Raw genomic sequence first — 22243 nt, 5'->3', positions numbered from 1 at the left:
AGATGTAATCAATGAGGCAAAAGCAGGAATTTTGAAGCTCCCAGAAGTTATGGGGCGACAGCCCTCTGCAAACACTTCAGGGAAATGTCTTCCTCAAAGTTTTTTTTTCTGCAAAGCGGCATCAGTAAGGCTTTGTAACACAAAAAAACAAAACAATGCAATAAAGTCTTCAGTCATTTTATCTTGCACACCCCCAAACAGATACACCAAAATGGCAAGAAATTAATGAAAGGCAAATGGGAGTCCCTACCTACCAGATTATTAAGACACACAGGTAACTGCAGAGAACAGCATTAAAAGAAGGAAACAACCCTTACTCTCAACATGCTTTTCTTTGATAGGACGCAGTTTCTACTCCTGCTTTCAGATTCTCAGGGTTGTCTGTTGCAGTGACACCAGCCAAGCTCGAGGGCTGTTCACCCTGGTGAGAGGCTTTGCTTCCCTTCCAAGAGAAGTGCCGATACGCAGCGATGCTCGGTGACTTACCTGGCTCTCCTCACTCAGAGACATAGAGAACAGGGCAGAGCTGCAGCCCCTCTGCTCTTGCAAACATGAGACCAGTAAATTTCCCTCTCTGTTATTATTTGAACACTGGGGGAAATCAGAGCAGACCCGAGAGCCCTCCCAGCAGCCCTCCCTGCAGCCACCACCAAAGCACAGCACAGCACCAAGAGGTGAAACGGAACCAAGACAGAAAGTCAGCAGAATGTCAGCATGCTGCAGAGCTGCACCTGTGCGACTGCTGCACCTGGAGAGGTGGAAGAGAACACCAGCCCAAAAGTACATGGGAACGGCCACAGCCCAGTGCTTGAGTAAATCCCAAGCATTAATACCAATTAATGATATGTTCAATTGTTTTGCTGCATTCTGACTGTCGTGTGGAAAACTGCTCAGCAGTCTGCACAGGTGCTACAAGGCTGCACGAGGCTTACATTATTTTTAATCAAGCTAAAAAATTATTAAGGATTGGTTAATCAACAGTTAAAAGTCAGACACTACTGCATTTCGATACTAATAAAAGCTTCTTTCCTGTAGAGCCATGCAATGAAATACTCTTTAGAAGAGTAAAAAACATACTCGCCCAATTAATTTTCTGAAATCTCATTAAAAAATTTAGCCTGACGAAGTCATACAGTTCTGACCTGAATTTTAATTATCTTTACGCTGGATAGAAGTTTTTTTTTCTGATATTTGCAATGCATCATTAATTTTAAAGCAACTGTTTCCTTGCTTCTAAAGTGCATACTTCATCTGAATGACATTTACCGTAAACTGATTTCACCTTTAAAAGACATCTGTGAGAGGAGATGGAGAAGCTTTAGCCCCTACAGCTGAACACATACACATTATAGGCAATGATTTACTATCAGCATCAGTGTTTCAGAGCCTCTTTACGATGTCCCAAATTGTACACCCATCTCCACTCAGTAATGCTCACCTGAAAAGAATTTCGTATACTTTGAGGTTGAAATTCCAGTGTGAATTTATGAGAACACTTTAGAGCAGATTGATTAAAAAAAAAAAAAAAAAAAGAACTTCTGAGCTCACAAGAGATGAGGAAACTTTTAAAATATGGATTATCCTTCAAGCAGGCAGTCAAGTAATTACTGAAGAATACATCAGGTTTTGCATTCCGTGGTTCAAAACCAGACTACACTACAGCATGAGGTATCCTTCACCTGAAATGTTACCCACAAGTTGAAGTTTGCTGAAGAACTTGGCTTGAATGTCAAACTTTTACCATCTCTATCGACAGCTATTTGTAGTAGTTCATGACAAGGAAAGAGAGAAATTCATACTAACATATGCTAATATATACTAAATAAGCAAAGCAATTTGGAAAAACCAAAGAGCCTCTGCTGCTGGATGGCACATGACAGGCCATCTTATGCCATCAGCAGAGAGGGGCCTGCCCTGTGACATGACAACTTGTGTTCATTTCTAAACCACACTTACTGCTTCTTTTAAAACAAACCAACAAAAAAATCTAAGCATCTCCCCTGAAGTCCTAATCCTTCTCCAGACAATTTACTGCAAGAGTCCCACCACCACAGCCTGGCTGCTCAGAGCCTTGAGGGGAGGTTTCACTGCATGGTGACCACGCAGCAAAATGAGCCCACTCAGCATCAGCACAACAGCAGCACGCAGATTACTAGCTACTAATTACATTTAACTATGTCATTACAAATTCTAACATGTGCTCCAAGATGCCATGAACGTATCTGCTACACAGGAACACTTCCTAATCTTGTTCATGAAATAATTACAGGGGCTCTATCCTGCCAAATGAGGCAGTAATTAACCCTAATTGCTCAAAATGCAACTGGCTAATTCTAGGAGATTAATCAAGGGGATTCAATTATTATTAAGTGACTTAATATGACAAATTGCTACATTAGGAGAGGGGGGCTTTGCTCCATACGATGTATTTTCCAAGCAGTGCTGTGTAAGATGCATTCACTGCCACGCTGTACGTGCAGGCAACTCACAGTCATTGCAAATCCTTCGCTGGGCACAGACACAGCTTTCTGAACAACCCTTCCTTGTCCCAGGAGCCACCAGCACTGCTGGCTGCACGCCGGAGCACCCAAGCAGCACCCACGTGCCCTCCTCAGCGCGGCCCTACGCCACAGCTCCAAGGCTCTTCTAACAGCTTCTGCTTTCTAACTACTCTGCTCTAAAAAATAGCTTTGTGGCCTAAAAAATGAAGAAAATAGAGACCTCGTGATCCCATGAAAAGCCTCATTGCTGGAAACATGTTGGGGTTCTCTGCCCCAGTACTGCAGGATGGGAGGGGAGAGGAGGGGAACCACTGCCAGGCAGGGTGGGAACAGAATCTACCCAACACACTGGGGTAGAAACCTCCCAGAAACTCTCTGAATATGGAGACACAGAGCCTACAGCTTCACAAAGAATGAACTTCGTCTGGTATTTTGTAACTACCTCTCCAGCATTTATTATGAAAGTATGCAAGGGAATAAAATGTTATTTGTTTACATTCGAACACACGTTTTTCTTTGTCCTTTTCTTTAAAGAATCAAAGAGAGAAAGCCAATGCAATACATGTATCTACAGGCTGTTTTAAAAATACTTGTTCTAAGCAAAACTTAAAGTGTTTCCTTTTTGTCTTATCATCATCAAAAATTGGATTCAGGAAACTGGCTGGTTGGCAGCATCCCAAGCTGGATATGCCTGGTCTATAAACAGAAAAGGGGAAAAGAGCCGCAGCGCTCAGAACCACAGAGGTTTTTGTGGAAAGAAGGGCAGAGAAAGGAAGGTGAGGGCTGGCTGTGCTCACCTGCGGGTCGTGCTGGAAGTCCTGGCCTGGCAGCTTGCAGAGTGCGCTGGTCTGGTCCCCCAGGTGCTGCGGGTGCTCGTGCTGCCCCTCCATGCCCACATGCCAAGCGCTGCCGGACCTGCGGGCTGTGAGCAGAGAGAGCCATCAGCACACCAGGAACGTGCCCTGGGACACCATCCATTCCCTGCCTCCCTCCTCTAATGCGTGCAATTCCCCAAACCAGAGCAAGGCAGAGCCAACTGCCCCTGAGCAGCAGCTGCCAGGAGAAGACGAACCCAAGTGCAAGCACGTCTGCACGCAAGCGGAGGGAGCAGAGCACCAGGGCGAGCTGTGCCAGCGCTCCTGAGGGTGCAGGGCAAGAACGGCTGTATCACAAACACTGTGGGTGTAACTTCATAATAAGAAATACAGCAGTTTATTCACTCTCTGTACACTACAAAAGACTTAAATATGAAATCTAACAGCAGTGAGCGTCACTTCTGCGGACACCTTTGCTAGGCATCAGGAACTCAAGTGGACTGCAGTGTGCCAGCTTCCAGCTGGTTCTGAAGCACCAGAGCAGTCCTTGCAAACCAGCAGAGCAAGCTATAAGCCAGCAGGACATTCCCAAGCTGGAGCACAGTGGTACCCAACCCTGGAAAATTTCCAAACAGACGTACATTGCTTGCTTCTAAAGCATTTAAAGCTCTTTGAAAATCTGAGGCATGCACAATCAATGAGGCATGGACAGGGCAAGGAGAAGGCAAGCTTCTCCCTGCATCTTGTTTGTTAAGTTCTGTTTTAGGATCTGCATCTTCCAGTGTCCTGCACTACTTTATATCTTACACTCAACGTGAATCCCACTTTCTGTGTGTTCTTCCACAGATGGTAATACGTAGTTCAAACACAGAGAATACCCAAAGCTTCCCTTACGATTCTTATGCACTTGGAAAGCTGGGAATCATGGTTACTATCTATTTTGTTACACACTCAACAGAGAGATGTGGGAGATGACACACCTCAAACCACTTGGAAGAGTAAAACAATGCCCAGGTGCTACTCAGAGCCAGACAGTGCTCGAGCACAAGTGCATGCTCTATAAAGCCACATCTGAAAGCGTGAGAAGGCCACTGCTGAGGACATGGGAACTGGAGCGCTCCGCTCTGCATTACAGCCACATTACCCAGCAAAAGGCCACAGCAGGGGAGAAAAGAATCCCCCAAAACTACCAGACAGAGAACTTAAAGTAAGCTCATCAGCCGTGAGGAGGGGTCTTGGCAAAAAAACAGATTCGCCAACTTCACTCTGACATCACCCTTCATATCTGATGGAGACCAATCCAGCAACCTCTCCACTTAAAGCACAAAGATCTCATTTGTGGAGTTCAGAGTCACGACACAAATTGAAACGTAACCTCATTCATGCTGCACACAGCACAGCAGAGAGCTGTGAAATCCAGCACCTGTAACACAAACCCCCCGGCATCGCATCCTGCACCTCCATCGGAGCAAGTTATTCCTCAGCATGACAACACTGCGTGTATTTTGAGCTTTATTGTAAAAGAAAGCAGAAGCCTGCAGGTGACAGGAAGAGACAAGCGCTTGGATGGGAGGTTGAAGAGGGATGCCATAACCAGCTCCAGTGCAGCTGCAGGTTTTGATGCCACGTGCCACTGTGACCTCAGTGGGCAGCGCTGCTTCCAGAGAACAAAGCCTTCGGTGTCACCCAACCCAATCCTGCCCTGGGACACAGCCTGGCTGGGCTCTCCGCTACGCAGGGGCACTTTCACTGTGCACTGCACTGCTCCTGCAGCAATGAGAGGACCCGGCCGTGGGACCAATGCCAGCCAAGAAATGCACTCCCCACATACACAGCACATGCACTGTAACCACACTGATGTCCTTTCCCATCCAATAGGATGCTGCAGATTTTCTGTGTGATTAAGGAATGTTATTCCTAGCTAAATATTCATCATCCACACACGTTCTGTGGAGATCCATTTTAGAGCTGCACTGCTGCCGTCCCTAGCATTGACAAGGCAATGTTTAACAGCAGCCCCAGCGTTTTCAGAACTTTGTTTCAAGAGCTTTGGCAAGCATTCACTCAGCGAGAGCACAACCTGATCTCATTAGTGTATTAATAGTGCACGCCTGGCATCTGAGCAATGACTAATTCTTAATTTAAAATGCAAAGGTATTTTAAATATTTGGGGGAGGGGGGTGAACAGGGAGAGAGAAAATACGATGCAGAAGAATTTCTGCAGCAAGTCAGGCTCGGCTCTTCTTGCAGTTGTCAGCAGTGCCTGAGGTAGCCGTGCCGGACCCTTCCAGCAGCAGCTCCTTGTGAGCTGCAGCAAACAGACGCACACGGCCGCAGGGACAGCTGCTGCAGGAGCTGCCCTCGGGGAAAAGCGCTTCTCAAAGTCAGTACTCTGCAGCTCTGCTGCAAGCAGGATGGCCACTATCAGCACAAAGAAGTTCGATTTTAATTTTCCTTTAGTTTCAGGTATCTGGCGATTTATTAGCAGCAAAGGTGAATATTTAAAAATGAGAAACGTGTCTCAATATCGATATTAAAATGTCCTATGAAACTGCTACCCTCTGTTACACTGCCAGAACTATCTTAATTATTTTATTATTTGTTATTTTAAGAAGTGTCATTTCCTTAAAGGCAGAATGCAAGATGCGGCTCTTTCTCGTCTGAGGCTGTAGGCAGAGAATGCTGCAGTGCACCTGGAGCTCAGGCAGCTGTCCTTCCCACCACCCATCTCTATAGGGATTCAGGAATTTGCAGTCTCAAAACCAACAGGCACATCCATGCCATGCCAGGAAGCATCCGCAGCCTCACACTGACCCAACATGGGATTCGTGTCCTGCCTCAGGATGGGCATGGAGCTCAAAGAGTGGAGGTGGTCACTTCTGAATGTGAGAAACCACCACCTGATCTGACACACATCCGGGGCGCTCCTGGGGAGCCCAAACTTTCCAGCTGCCACAGGAAACTCCAGGCTGTGTCTCTGCATGGCTGAGCCAAGGGAAGGCCGTCAGCATCTCAGAGCAGCACAAATTCATCAGCTGGAGAGTCTGGGTTTGATCACTGTTTGTTTAAGGCACTGCAGCTGGAAGCAAAGGAAGCAGTAAGAACCAAATATCAGCTCTGAAAAGAGATACGCACAGCTCACATGACAGCAGCCCGCTGACACCTACAGGACAGCGTGTCCTCCCGAGCGGCAGCCCGGCTATTCTGGGCAGCTGGCAGCACTGTGGAGGTGGCCGGGATCCTCGCGAGGTCGGCACCGCAGGGCCCTTCGTGACATCCAAAGAGGTACGTGCACGGCACAGCACAATCCTACGTAACACCGCTGGCTTTTGGAGAGCCGTCTCACATAACCTGTGCATTAAGTTATCCCCCGGATTCCAGCAACTAGCGTGACACATTTCCCTGCACCTCATACAAGTACTTGAATGAGGCACAGCACACCAAAAGCCATAGAGCTGGATGACTTCCCCAAGGAAAGCACAAGTCCCAGGGAATGCACAGGTCCCACCTGTGAGCGGTTACCTGCAGCCCCACGCGATGCCTCAGCCAGGTGACAGCATGCAACAACACCGCAACCCAGGCTGCTATCAGCTGGTGATGAGGTGTCCCTATTATTCTTTAAAAGGTTTGAAGGAGGTTAAAAAAGAAACAGCAAGATTTTAGCAGCCTCTTCTCTTGTGGAAAATAGTTGTTTATACCTCGGCTCTGGGTTTCATGTGATCTAGTTTATTTCTTCAATGACAAGACCCTTTTCAGAAGCGGGAATGCTTCCTTCTGTGCCAACACAACAGTACCAAAATCAGAGGGAACTCTTGTGAACACAAAACACACCAGAATTCCCCGCTGCTGAAATACTGGCACTAGCTGTACAATACATCGTGACCACAAAGGGGCAGGTCCTACACTGCTGAATGCGCGGCCTGTGTCAATATTTGCAGAGATGTCAGTGGTGGGGACAGTCTGTCTGCACCTGAAGCACTGGGAAAAAACAGCTTCTGACAACAACGGAAGGAAGAGGAAGGCTTCCAGCCGGACCAGAACCCAACTTGCAATAAATTCACCTTTGAGAAAATGTACCTGAGCTCACTGAGAGCTGCTTCGCTTCTTCCAACAGATCTGCACCCTTCTTGGGATGTGCCGGGGCTGTGTGCACCTCTGACCTGCTGCAACGCCCCCAGTATCACGACAGACGTACACAGCTACGTACGTATGTATGTGCTTTTCCACTCAGCTGCTCCCCCACACCTTCCTCTCCCAGTCCCCACACAGCTCTATCTGGGTACCCAGTGTAAAACGCAATCAAACAGGCGTCCTTGCATCGCCCCAGCAACCCATGGGCATTAAACCACAGCCCAGAGCAGCACGAGGCTGCTGCCCCGACCCCCGCAGGGCAGGAAGGCAGGGCCCCCGCTGCAGGGCAGGCCTGGCTGTGGGTTCAGGGTCCCTGGGGGCAGAGCTGCAGGGTTTGCTGTCCCACCAGCACAGCCGCACCAGCAGCGCTCCTCCTCTCCACTGCCCAATAATGTTCTCTCTCTTGCCTGCTCATAAAATAAATCTGTCAGGATGCTGTATGAGATTACCTATATATTTAAATGATGATCTTGGCTCATGATTACATTATCGCTGCAGTTCAGGGTACGTGCTGTACTGAAGGCAGCCCAGTCCTGGGAGAGTATTATTTCCGAGTGACTTTTATTGTCCATTATCTTACACCATTTCTGTCACGGCTGTGATGTCTGGTAGGAATAGTTCACAACAGAAATATCTCAGTCGTTAGTATTCTCATTGCAATTTAGGCAGATCAACCTTTAAATCTCATCCATCATACTGAAGAGCTTTGGCAAAGCAAGCGCAGCCATGCACGCCGTGCAGAACCTCATTACAGGCTGGGTTCAGCCGCCTGCCCCATCCCTTCTGCAGCGCCAGGTGACGCAGCCCTGCAAAGCCCCACTTCTCACTCTCCCTTTTGCCTGGTGGGAGGGCACGACCCGCTCCTCGCAGCAGACTGCTTCTGTCTGCTGTGTGACAAACTCACTTGAACCCAACAATTAAACTTCTGACAGCGTTTCCAAAAGCAGGGAGTATTTACTGTAAACGCTTGACAATTTTTTTCCTCTCTGCTCATCTCAGTCACCTTATGATGACTGGAAATTACCATAAGCAAATAGCAGTCTAACATCCAAAAACCCCTCGTGGTAACGTGAAATACACACCTGCCAACACTGGAAAAAAGCCCCTATAAATACAAATGTTGAAGGAAAAAACACAAGGAATACCACTGAAATGCACGGGGCAGTGAAGCAGTACTGCATGGGGAGACCTGGGAAGGAGCGCCCCGTGGACTGCTGCGTCCTACCGCCTGTCCGGGCTGCGCTGAGAGGATTCAGGCACAAATGCTGCACAAATGCGGACGTGCCATCAGCCAGGAGAGTCAAAATCCTAGGCTCTGCATTAAGAGGAAACTGTACCTACACACACAGCAGCAAATGTAACAGAGCGTGAATGCGGCACACCTGCAGAGCCAGGGAAAGCATAAAATAAATGGAAGCGTGAACAAACTCTTGAAAACAATATTAATATCATCCAGTTAGACAACTTTAGATTAGGTTTAGTAATGCCATCCATGACCAAAGAGCTAATATACTATCTAATAAAATGCTATGCACTCTGAATGAAATACGCTTTGAAGGACGAACCACAGCAGGCAGAAATTGGCTTTCTCCATCTGCGGAACCAGGGAACTTCAAGTGGCAGAGCCTGGCTCTGGTGCTGTGAGTAACAAAGCATCAACCACCAGACACAACTAATAGTTGTGCTTCAAACTAAACTTGTCAATAGTTTTAAGTGCTAAGGACACCGCACTGCATTTTTTTTTAAATGTCATTCACGTGAACTATGATTAACAGATGATGTTTTTGAAGCCTTTCAGAAGGCTATCTTCATCCAACTCATATGGATGCAAGTTACAAACGTTCCAACTATGGAAACGACCTCCAAGAATGAAAATACCAAAACACTCTTACACATTTACATACTCCTGACTTCAGAGGCAGTGCAGAAACCAAGGCACAGCCATCAGTGAGAACTGCACCTGTGGCTCTAAGCGCCCGTGCTCCCACACCGGGATGGTGCTTATCCTGACAGCGCTGTGTAAGATTTCATGCTGACTTTTTGTTGAGATCCCAGTTTGCACAGCCTTAGCAGGCAGTAATGGGATGCTGGCCTCCTGAACACCCCAAACCCATCAAGAATGCTGCAGCAAAGTGGCTGAGAAGCCCTACAGCTTCATGTCAGCAACTGATATTCATTAAATAAATGCTGTGAATTACAGACACTGTAATTTAATCCTCCATATCAAGAAGCAAAATGACATTAAGTCAACAAACTTTAAGCTACCCGAAACTTACTCCCATCTGCGGCAACATTATCTTTTCAAGTACTCTCTAGTCTAGTTCAGGGACAACCCTATAGTGCAACTTGGAAGTATTCTCCAAGCATTTTCTGCATCAGTATTCTCCTCTTTTCATCTATACCATACACCTGAAAAGGGTACTTGAGCTGACAGGTCTGACAGAAGGGTTTTCATGCCCTTACCTTCATCGGCTAACACCGCCAAGCAGGCAGGCAGCTACCAGCTTGCTTACAGTTTTGGTTCAGCATCTCCCACGTCTCCATCCTGCCTCCCTTCACACACAGCTCCGCGATGCAGCACCATCCCAGCTCAGAGGGCTCTGATGTGGATGAGCTCTGTGTGCTGTCCCCTGTGGCTCCAAACACACCAAAAACCGCTGAACAATTTTTCTCCCTTTTATTTGATCCTTGCTGCTGTTGTCATTATTTTCTTGCAAATCCTCTTCTTATGGCACACAACACACAACAGGTTTAATGTGAGATTTTTGCTGTTAGTGCTATTTTTTTTGGTTGTGTGATGTTTTTCTTTAAACCATTGTGAAATCACCTCCTTAGAACTTGGCCCCAAACCAGAAGATAAAATTGTTTTTAGAAGTCTTCTGAACACACTTCAAACACTACTTAGCTCCATCCATTCATTACAAGGGACGGTTTCACAGGGCTCCCATGAAACCCACGCCAGGGGTACTCAGTGACTTATGGCTATGAATAAGGAATCACTGTGACAATGAGATAAATGCTCCTCTCCACCAGTCCTACCGCTTCCTTCCCTGCACAGAACTTCCTAATGTGCCACCATCCATACATCTTTGTGTAGACTATTCCTACTGTAAGCAGATATAATCAAATGCATATTCACATACAAAATTGAGTATGGACAGCAGTCAGCCGCATTTGAAGTGAAAAACAGCTATTCTGAAGACAGGTAGAGTAAATACTGACCAGCAAGAGTGGGCTGTGTTTTTTTCCATCCAGCACTCACACATGCACACAATTCAGATAAGAAGCCAAGGCTCCTTAATTCATACTCTTCTACATGCAATTCCGAGCCTTCTGAAAGCGCTGGGTTGCCCAAGGAGGTTGTGGATGCCCCATCCCTGGAGATGTTCAAGGCCAGCTGGATGTGGCTCTGGGCAGCCTGGTTAGTTGGCAACCCTGCACGTAGCAGGGGATTGAAACTAGATGATCTTGGAGGTCCTTTTCAACCCAGGCCATTCTATGATTCTATGATTCATTTTCACAGTCTTTAGAACAGCAGAGACAGACCTCACAGGCCACTACTAGCATTAACGAAACACGTTGAAAACAAACACATACTCAAACTCCCTGGAATTTTACTGTGTTGCTTACTAAGCATGCAGCAACACGCTTATCTTCTAACTTACAATGCAATAGAACTTTCAAGCCTGAAGCCAAATTATTTAAGAACATTTATGTTATCCTCCTCAGAACTCATTCATTTCCGCTGAAGGAAAGATTAAATATGCCAGACACTGCCACATCTCTCCACCTGCCTGCAGTAACCTCATGCATGGCCATGAGGGGAGCTCTGCACCACGGCCCTTGCAGCCAGCACACCGGGCTCTCATGCAAGGCAAAGGAACCCAGGGGACATTTGTTATATATGCACATCCAACTTCAAAACATCAGGACAACAGCTTGAAGTATTTACATTTCTCCTAATCAAAAGTCACAGGAAATGATGCTGAGTACCACGCAGCACAGCCGATCTGAAAACTCATACCATTCAAATCCAAAGGCAACTTCAAAGCCACCTCGTAAAGCCTGCGTGAAGCAGACACAGCAGCCAGATGCTGCAGGAGCTTCCCAGCATCCGGACCTTGCAGGAGCAGCCAAACGGAAGCAGAAACTCTTCCCAGAGTAAAAAGGTTTAACATTTCTCTACTTGCAAAAACAGCCACATTAGAAACAGGTTTGGATCCTTCGTCCACTAAATATGATAAGGACAACTGTATTAGCATCTCTAGTAGTAAAACAGTGTCTTTCCCTACACATTCCTGAGGATCTGGAACTGACAGCACCTGCTCTATGTCTAATGCTGCTCTTGGCTTCATCTCCCCAGGGCACATCCACCGCCTCTCCCGCAGACACAGCTCCTGGATCAGCGCTGCACATCGCGGCTGTGGGGCAGAACAAGAAGATCTGTTCTTCGGGAAGTCTGCACAGCTACTTTGATTCCTTATTTTGCTGACAGACAGGGTTAATGAAGTTCTTGCAGAGAACTCTCCCTTTCCTGGGCTAAATGCCCAAATTCTTTCAGGATTCACAAGACTGTCTATTTAAATTGGGTCCAATTTTTCTTGCTGCAGAGGCCTGCACAGAATGTTCTGATGAGAAGCTGGGAATCAACCTTTTGAGAAAACCGTAACTGAACGCACAAGCTCTGTGCAACACACAGAAACCATTCCGTGCCACTTTCCGCTCTGTGCATAATGACTGTGTTATGTTAATAAGCACCAATGCTGGATCATGAACCCAGCAGTGCCAGTGGATCACTTAAACCAAGCAAGTGCAGCTAAACTCAGACCCATCCTCCATGTACCTCCATCACACACTTTGCCAGAATCCCCTCCTTTCCCCGCCTCGCACCTGCAGCTGATTCTCATGAGCAGTGGATGGGGACCAGGAGGGACTGGGGCTTTTCCCAATGCCAGGAAGCCTTCTGTCCAGAGCCATGAAAAACAGAGCTGCTGCACAGGCACAACCCTCTGTACTTCCCAGAGCACAAGTACCAGCCTGTGTAAGGCATTCGCACGAGAAATTCCATTATGCAGTCATACTTTCAGGTATTCCTATAATATAACACATCCAATGCCTTTATTACATCTTCTATACAAATTAAAACCACTCTAAGGAATTTTAAGTGCACACAGATATGCAGAGGGCCTCCAACAAGCCCACGGCTCCCAGCAGCAGTCCTGGCCACATCCAGGGACTGAAGCTGCTGCCCACAGACAACAGCTCCCAGCTGCCTGCAGCTCAGAACTCCTGCTCACAGCTCACAGAATGAGTGACAGCAACACTACTGCTCTGTCTTAAACCCTTAAAGTTTCGTTTTGTTGTAGAACCAAACAGAAAACAACATATTACATACACAGTTTTCAAACCACAAAGTTATTTCAGACACATTACACAAGAGTCAGAATTTCAGTGTGCAGCCCGAGCTCTAATTCCAGCTAGCCTTAGACATGGCAGATCAGAAAAGCTAGTGTTCTCACTGCTCCTAAACCTTAATGGAGTTTCTAATCGACTTGATTAACCCACTCAGCTCACTCCTCAAGCACAGCCTCATGAACAAGTGATTTTTCAATCCTGCAACAGAGTGCTTGCAAGAGGACTTCATAAATCAATGGAGCTGAATTGAGGTTAAACAAATGCATCTGCAGCCAGCACAGGGCTCACGTAGGAGGGATGACACACCTGACACTTCAGGAAGAGGAAGTATTCTGAGAGGCCTTTTTTTTATTTTTATTTTTTTGCTTTCAGAGGGTGTCGGAAGTCAGAGCCGCAGGTGAGCAGACATAGACCGCCCCAGATCAAACCAGGGCACAGAGAGCGAATGTGAAGTCCCAGCACTGGGAACACAGCGGAGAGGAGGCAGAGCTGTGCCACTCTGCTTTGAGGTCAAACAACCTCTACAGCACAGGAGGCAATAAGGAGCTTGCTCTGCCGCGGCACGGAGTGACTCACCCCTTCAAGAGTCTGCAGTCTAGCCCAAATGCTGCTGGCAAAGTGAAGCTGCCCTGTGAGGAAGAGAGTGGCCATGTGCGCTCGGCAGAGCACTCAGCCACAGACCTGAGAGCAGCAGCAGTCCGCTCTGCAGAGCAGTGTGAATGGAAAGCTATGGGCAAAGGCAACTGAGTCTGGAGCAGAATGAATGCCACGGACTGGATGCGCAAACAAAAGCTGCCCAGGTTGTGCCTGCTGCTGGATGACTTCAGAGTAAATAGAAATTTTAATATGGTTCTACATAACAAATTGGAGACAGTGTCCAAAGGAAAAATATATTCCCGTATCATCTAGCTGCTTTATCAAACTCATTAGTGCTACCTGTGTCAGCAATAAAAGGAGCAAGCTGGCACTCAGCTGTCCCCAGCTTCAGATGAACAAAAGGAAAGACAACAGGCAACCGTGCCAAAGCCTGATGAGACCAAGGATCCATGGCTCATTTTGAACCTTGCTTCTTACAAGCACACAGCTCACTTGGACATACATGTGCCAACCCAGGCCTGCCTTCCTCACACACCTTCCAGCTGCCCCACCTCCCCACAGCCTGGCCCCAGGGACGCCCCCAAGACCCCATACCCCGGCCATAAACACCTTCCTATTCTGAAAATTAAGTTCCTGTTTCCTTTATTACCCTTTCTTTTTTGACCCATAAGCAAACAGAGTATTATGCCACGGTGATGCACTTGCAAAACGCAACCAACTCCAGAAAGAAACACCTGGCCAAATCTTTGAAAACGACACTGCTATACCCAAAGTGCTACAGATCTTGTGGTTTACCTCTGGGAAGAAAGAAAAGCACAACCAGAGGACAGGTTCCTGAGGGGATTCATTAGATCCTCACAGAGCCATCACAGATACTGAAACCTGCTTCTGCAGCAGAAGATTCATCTTATACATACAGAACAGAAAAGCATGAAAGAAAACCAGCAGACTGCACGTCAGTTACAAAGGTAGCAGGAGGAGGAGAGCTCCATATGACGCTGCTCAGCATTTCCAGCTGACCAACCCACCACCTTCCAGAAATCTGCCACTGTTCTACTTCCTCGAGAGCTGGTTGCAGCACAAGCCATCGGGAATGTCCCCAGAAGGGTTTCCAAGCCATCAGCGATCTCCGTGACAGCACACCCCTCTGCCCCAGCACACCACAGGGCCGGCTCTCAGCAGGATGTGCCCCAGGGACACTGCAGGGATGTCGCCTTATTGTCACAGGCCACCAAAACCCCATCGTCTTGAACAGATTTCCACTTTAAAACCGACAGCTGCAGTGAGAACAGGCTGGGGTCAGCGCCCATCTCATGGGGCCAAGGCCTCCCCCAGAGAGCTGTGTGCTGCCAGGCACGGCAGTGTTTGACTTACAGTCATCAGTTACAGCAGTGACCAACCGAAAATACCTAAGCACTGTTTGCAGCAGTTTTGGCTTAAGTAGCTGCCATGTGATTAACAGTGTGTTCTTCAGAGAGGGCTGCGGCAAGTTTTCCCCGCTCCCTCCATTAGCAATGAAGCACAAAAGCTAAAATAAGTCATCACAGCCACTTTAAAGTACAAACCAGGGAGAGTAAAAGAAATCCCAATAAATAGGTCACACTGTAAGTTATTGCATTCCACAGCACACAAAGAACCAAGAGCAAACACAGGTAAAGAACCGTACCCAGCACTGTTTACCCTTTGGACGGTGAAGTTCTTACGCCTGACATAACGTTATAAATTGAGTAATTGACCTGTAAGGAAGTAAGGAGCTCAGGAGAGTTAAAAATTACCCCATAAATACCATAAAGATTAACAGATTTGTAATACCCACCCAAGAAGCACTTACTCTAAGTAGAATGATTATGAAAACACAGCAAGAATATTTACTACATAGCACCGACTCCAGTATATACAGACTGCCACGAAAGGCAGCGCTGGTTCTTAATATAGTGACAGCTGAAAGTCACCACTTGGATTTCCCGACTGACTAAAGGGTAACACACAGCCGCACACCGCTCTGACTTACGTGGCTGCTCTGAAGCAGACCCGCACGCTCCGGAGGACCTTTCCAACGCTCTCCCTCCTGCTGCTGTTGTTCTAGTTTAGCATTTTTAAGATTCACGTTTCGAGCAGCTGTTTGATAGATGATCTAATTAAATACCGACAGCACAGGAGGACGAAAACAGCAATATCATGAAGGAAAAGGGGACTTCTGGTGCCCACATTTGCTAATATCTATTTCAGTCCAAGTTCCTCCCCTTAGGGGAAAAGGAACGCAGCAATACCGACGGCTTTTTCTCCCCATCTCCTGCCTGCAATAATGACCACACATACCAGAACCCACCACAAGGTCTCCACAATAGCACTGACACCCACAGCCTTTCTATGCAGGAAACACAAAACACCCCAACGACGAGAAAACCACTGCCTTTTCAGGATGGCAGAGAATTATCCACGGGGGGGGGGGAAGGACACAACTGAGACGACACCTGAAGTTCTTCACAGGAGTGGTGCTGGGTTCCCTGCTAAGCGGCGATCGTCCGCCTGCAGGCCGGCACTTCCCAGCCGCTGCTGCACCACCTACAGCAACTCTAACTTCCAGCCGGGCAGCAAACACTGCCAGGTTAAGGAAGAAGTACTCTCCATTGTAAGGGAGAACAGGGAGAGCAGCAGTGAACCAGGAACACGTGTTCCCCACTGCTGAGGCCCTCCCCACATACACAGGGCTCACAGAGCATCCGTACCGCACGGCGCCCGCTCCTCGGTCAGTGTGGGCTCAGGACGCTGCCCACCCCACAGAGCATTCCTCACTGCCCCAAATGGAGCGGTGCTGAGCCCCACATGGAGCCCGTGGCTGAGGGCCACGTCAGCCACTGCAGGAGCACAGCCAGTGCCGTGGGGCCGTGGTCCACCGCCAACAGTCCAAAAATGAAAACAAATAATGGCAAAGGAACAGTCATAAAGGGAAAAGCTATACAGCAGCAGCCGCTTTTACAGGTAAGAAAACAAGAAAATAAAAGTGCAATCTCATCATCTCCTGTACCTCATCTGGGCTGTGCCATAAGGCCCACAGCACCCCGCAGCTGATATGGCATATACAGAAATACAGCAGGACGCCCAACCACTCCAACCTCTGATCCCAACACGAGCTGCACAGCTCTGTGCACAAACCCATTTCCAGAGCAGTGCTGTGGGGTCCCCACTTCCCCAGCACAGCCCTCAGCAGGTGGCCATGGCTTCAGCAGCCACAGAGGGGCCCTCCATGCTGGGCCGGAATTGTGCTAACAGGCATCTGCTGCTCATCCTCCAGCTTCCAAACCGCTCCATTCTGTCGTGCAAACAACAAGGACAGGACTGCCAATACCACTGTTATTCTAATAAAATGCTGCGGAACCCAAAGAGGTCATTTGCAAAGTACCCCCAGGTCACCAAACCACCAAACATGCCTGTCACCTCCAAGTCTGTGCAGGAGCACTGCTGTGGGAGAGGACTGCTTCCCCAACCCGAGGAGGAGGAGCTTTTAAATCAGTACCTATGCCCTGCAATTCTAATTCTACTTCCTTTTTTTTTTTCCCCTTAAAAAGAGACATAATTAATAACTCATTCTGACTTCTAAACAAGCATTTGTGAGGTTTCAAGAATGCTCTGGAATGCAAAATTCCTTGAGTCTCTTTCACTTACACCATTTCGTTCTGGATACAGCCTGCCGCTGGTTCACTTAAACGTGTAACAGGAAACTGGGATCTGAGCTGCAGGTAGTGTTACGTTACTGCCAGTTCTGGAAGGAAACCTTTTTAGAAGTAAGAAGTGAAGGGGAAGGATTTCTCCTCTCCATCTGCAGCAGACAGCTGCTCGCTGCCTGGAATCTGTGGTAGCAGACACTCAGAGCAGCACCACACTGAAGTAAACACTGTGGAAATCTAATTTCTTTAATTGCACTGACAGTGTAGAAGTACTTTCAATATGATAGTTGCCATGTGATAAATCGAGTCATCTGATTAAATGCTGGAAGCTAAACAGGCAGTTGTCATCCATTTCATTTAAAAATATACTTTGTTGAAATACCTTAAATCTTCTGAAAACTTTAAAAAAAACCTAATACCATCAGGAAGACTCAAGAGAGCTGTGTGTGTACACCCACGTGCTGCACGGCCAGGTGTCTGAATGCTCAGCACAGGTTAGAACTTGAAGTAACCTCCATCCAAGCCAATATGCATACAAGAAATAAGCCAAGATAGAAACAGCCCCATCGGGCCATAAAAAGCTTTGACAGTTTTACAGACTGCCGTGTTGGAACCACCATTAAAAGCAACTCCCCACAGCTTTTTGCCTTCACACAACCACCATCCCATGTCACTGAGCCTCACTCCTGCCCCAGCTCAGCACCCCCTGCCCGGCCCCACAAACCTCCCCCACACCTGCCCAGCATTTTTAAACAAGGGCTTAAAGTCTGTGCGATTCACTCTGCAGCAATTGTGACCTGCAAGGAGGAAAAAAACAGCATGCTTTTAAAAAGTAATTTAAAGTGTAGATTTTGCATTTTGTAGATTCTGCTGCCCAAACCAAATAGCACTGGGGTTACCACCCCTTCCCTAGGGAACCTACTACCACTGTTGGTGGAAAAGCTTTATAATTACTGTCCATTTCCTCTCATATCCAAGGACCATGCCATTCCTGCCATAGAACTGCCAAAGCAGAGAGCAAACCCTAAGTGGGATGCACTGAGCCGCACACCTGGTGTAGGGATGGCTTCCCCTGGGCACAACGAGGGGCAAGGGCTGCCTGCTGCCCCAGGTGCTCAGCACTCCTTTGTGAAGTCATCCCACCTGGGTCTGCTCCCCCCTGCAGAGAGCCATGGGGGGAGCAAAAGCTGCCCCTGCAGCAGTTTCTCTTCCCTAGCAGCCTCATGAAGTGGTTCCACAGAATCCAACTCTTCGCCTTCTTGGTTTCACACCAGCTCATCTTGTGGAACCAATTCAGCACCCAGTTGCTCCCTGTGATGTCGAGTCACGCTAACTCTGTTATCTTCAGTTTTGAGCTGACCCACCCAACACGTGCACAAACTGTGCCAAGTGCTTCCATGTGTGCTGCAAGCTTCCCAACAGAGCCAGTGAGTGCAGCAAGCACACCAGCACCAATAGGGTTGCTACAGAAGAAACTTTTCAGGGTCTCTGTCTTTCAACGCTTTCAGCCTTTCTCGCTCACCCTCAGCCTTCCTATGCCTTTATTCAGGGGAAGGCCATTCTGTCCAGCACTGAGCATCACCCAGCTGCACCAAACACCCTCTGGTCCCAGTACATCAGCACCTCTCAGTAAGTGCTATCGATGCAACCAAGAGCTCTACTTCAGCTGCACAGATGTTCTGTGTTTGTGTTCTATATGGTAATAACACTGCTGCAGTGTGTGTTCGGATTGGAGACAAAGGCTGACATTCCCTACAGACCAGCACAGCACCCGGACCGGTGTGTGCTCCATCAGCTGCTCCCACACAGGGCAGAATGGACTGCTTCCGTAACTTCATGAAACAAACATAGGAATGTGTCACAGGTAAAATGCGCATTCCTGGCTTCTCGAACCAGAATTCTGTGCCCACACCCTACACGGCATCCCAGCAACTTTCCGTCTCAATGTGCTGAATTTTAATAACACTGAAGAAGTTACATAGTAAAGATCAGCCCAGCTTTCCAAGTGAAGCTTCTGGCTTGTTTGGGTGTTTGTTTTTTTTTCATTAACTGGGAAAAAGACAACGTTTATGGGTTCTTTCTCACAAGCAGCCAGTTCTACAGCAAGACCATCTAAGAAGAGTAAATAAGATGAAAAAAGCTAGAAACTCAAGTTGAAAGTTGGACTATTAAACCTCTTTTCTAAAAGAACTGTATCAAAGAACTGTATCCTGGCAAGGCTTCCATTTAGGACAGCACAATAGTCAGGTTCCCGGAGTTGCACTGATGCCCAATGTCATCAGCTGGGGTTTGGCATCCACACAGCAACCGCTGCTCCGTGGGGACCTGCCCCAACCCTGGGCATCTATCTGTCACGACCTTGAGGTTCAATATATTTGGCACACATGAGGTAGGAAAAGGTCCTCCTTCCGTTCACTAATTCATCTTCTACACAGCTAGAAAGTGTTCGGAAGGTGCACAGGAGATGAACCTGACCGTCACTACCTCCATTTTACAGTCACAAAAATGCAGGAGTAGAGAAAACCCACACAGGTATTTCTGGAGCCAACCCTTACACAAAAATAAACAAATAAAAATGGCTAACTCATTTAACTCTGAATAAATAACTGCTAAATGGATCCTTCTGCATGTCAAACCAAACCAAACCCCCTCTATCCCCCAGGCCCGGTTGAGGCCCTCAGACCCACAGCTCACGGAGATGGGAGCGCAAGATGGACAGTGGAACGTCCTGCTGTCATCTGCAGCACCACCTCGATGGTGTGAGCAGGAGCACGGCCGACGCTCAGTGCTCCAACCGGCACGAAGCCCTCTGGGCAGCAGGACTGCAGGCACTGAGCCCCGCCGAGCCGTGCACCCGCAGCTGCTTCCCCAGAGCAAAACGAGCGCCGAGGCACCGGAAAGTGCAGGAGAACTCTCTGAACTGGGTCTGTTCTCTTGTCTGTGTGCCGGGAAAGAAATTTGGAGCGGCATGCAGCACGCGGCAGAAGTGCTGCAGCCAGAGGCCGACTCTGCTCCGAAACCTTCCCTAGGGCTGAGACCCAGCGCTGCTCCCACAGGACCCTCCTTCCCACGGCCACGGCAGCCTCCCCCGTTTTTCTGCTCGTTGCTAAGTCCCGTAGGGCACGAAGCCGCAGGCAGTGGGGGCTGCAGTACTTCTCTGAAACAAGTTCCTTTTTTTTTTTTTTTCCTGTTGCTTCCTAAAAGAATACGATTGTCACCAAGAATGTCAACAGGAAAAAAAAGTAGCAGAGTTGGCGGCGGTGCTGCGCCGAGTCTGTCTCAGTGCAGGAGCAGAACTCAAACGGCTGCGAGCGGTGATTCACAGCGCTGAACTTTTAGAAGAGACGCCGAGATGACAGCGGGACAGTCAGAATGTGTCAGGAACTGACATCACCGCCCTCCCCAGCGCTGCCCCGCTTCCTCCCGCACCGCCCGCACTCGGCGCTGCCCGCTGCTGGCGGCCCGGCCCGGCACGTGCGCGGAGCTGCGGCTGCGCCCCTTCCCACCGGCGGACAGACCAACGATCCAAAAGACAAAAAGCGGCGATGCGGCACCGCCCCCCCCCGCAGCCCGGGTACTCCGCGCTCCCCCCGCACGTGTCCGCACGTGTCCGCACGCAGCCCCGGCCCCGCCGCCCCCGCGCGGCCCGTTCTCCCCGGGTCCGTCCGGCGGGGCCGGATTCGGCGCGGCGCTCGGCGGGTCCCCGCGGAGCTCACCTGCGGCCGAGGGAGCGGCGGGGCCCGCGCGGGGCGGCCCGGAGCGGGAGCGGAGCGGCGCCGCGTCCCGGAGACAACTTCAGCCCCGCGCGCGCCCCCGCCGCGCGCGCCCGCGCGCGCCCTCGGCAGCTGCCACGCAGGCCGGGCCGGGAGCGCGCGCGGCCCCGCGCTGCCCACCTGCAGCCCCGCGTTACCTGGCGGCCGGCGCTGCCCCCGCTCCTCCGGGCGTGTCTGCGTCCGCGCGCGTGTTTTCCACGTCCCGCGATGAGTCACCGCGCGGAGCTGCCCCGGAGCGAGGGAGCATGAGCGGAGCCCTCCCACCGCCCTCCCGCGGCCGGCCTCCCCCGGAAAGGGCCGGCTTCCCGCACCCAGCGCGGCCGGGAGGCGGCGGGGAGGGCGCGGCGGGACCGAGCCGAGCCGGGCCGAGCCGAGCCGAGCCGAGCCGGGCCCTCAACCGAGCGCGGCCCCGGGGCAGGAAGGGCGGGGGGAAGGGCCGCAGGCTGCGCCTCCACGTAGCGCTCCACCGGGTTTTGTTTTGAGCGGAGAAAAAGCCGAGAGCGAACGCGGCGGTCAATAAAAGCGAAAGCGCAAGTCTGGTTTACTTGGCCCGACCGGGCAGAACCGCAGCGCCGTCCCAGATCCGGGCAGCGGCAGCCGGGGGCAGCACGTCCCGATGGGCGCCGGCAGCCCCACGGGCCGCACCGCCGCCTCTCCTCCTACAGCTCTGCGCCAAACGAGCGCAAATTCAGGGCGAACGCGCACGGGACCGCGCAGCGCGAGACTTCCCGCTCCGTCCCGCTGCGCGCTGCTCCCGAAGCACAGCCGGTCTCCGCGCGGCGCGCAGCTCGGTCCCGCCGGGCGGATGCCGCGCAGTTCCGCGCCGCTCCTCGCCGGAGACAGAGCGGGAGACACAACAGATGGAATCCGTGCGGCCACCTGGTTCTAAAGCAAATCGTGCCATCAATCTATCGGTGCGAAATCTGAAACATGGGAATGTGCTTAGAGAAACAACACGAATTCCTTTTTTTTCCTCCCAACTCGATTTTCCCAAGGTCTGTCGGTGCTCTGTTCCAAAAATGCATTTCTTTTTCTGAAAAACAGAGAGTTGGTGGATGGAGGTGCAAGAACCTACGTGTTTTACATCAAAACAAAACCCAAAGAAAGGATCCTTCCTTCAGCTGCCACAAGTTCCTCTTTCTATTCAGGAAAGCTGTTTTTACAAATCTGCCATGTTCTCATGCACAGCTCCAAGATCCAGGTTTTCACTGCTAAATTAGACACACAAGACAGAATCTGGATTATCTGTGGCGATTCAGTTAAGAAAGAAAATTAAATTTCCTCAATTACGTCTTGTCAGAAATGGGCTTTCCTTCATACAGCCTGCCCCAATTCTCTCTGTG

The 22243-nt window shown here is 49.5% G+C and overlaps 1 protein-coding gene across 2 annotated transcripts in view; it reads right to left on the bottom strand.

Annotated features, from left to right (window-relative positions):
• NEK6 (NIMA related kinase 6) overlaps positions 1-21528 on the bottom strand; it is a 48323-nt gene extending 26795 nt beyond the window's left edge. Inside the window, exons 1-2 of one of the 2 annotated variants that reach the window (XM_085239565.1) lie at positions 21038-21528; positions 3299-3423 (exon numbers count right to left, since the gene is read on the bottom strand). In XM_085239565.1, the coding sequence (XP_085095691.1) occupies positions 3299-3391 (93 nt within the window). In that variant the 5' untranslated portion in view covers positions 3392-3423; positions 21038-21528. Of the gene's footprint in view, positions 1-3298; positions 3424-20843; positions 21003-21037 lie in introns of those variants that run through there. The other variant, XM_085239567.1, reaches the window with a different exon arrangement.
• Between the last annotated feature and the right edge of the window lie 715 nt (positions 21529-22243).

The sequence above is a fragment of the Meleagris gallopavo genome, chromosome 19, assembly GCF_905368555.1.
Source record: "Meleagris gallopavo chromosome 19, MGAL_WU_HG_1.1, whole genome shotgun sequence".
NCBI classification, from domain to species: Eukaryota; Metazoa; Chordata; class Aves; order Galliformes; family Phasianidae; genus Meleagris; species Meleagris gallopavo.
The sequence above is the reverse complement of the archived record's forward strand: the minus strand, read 5'-3'. Positions and strand labels throughout refer to the sequence as shown.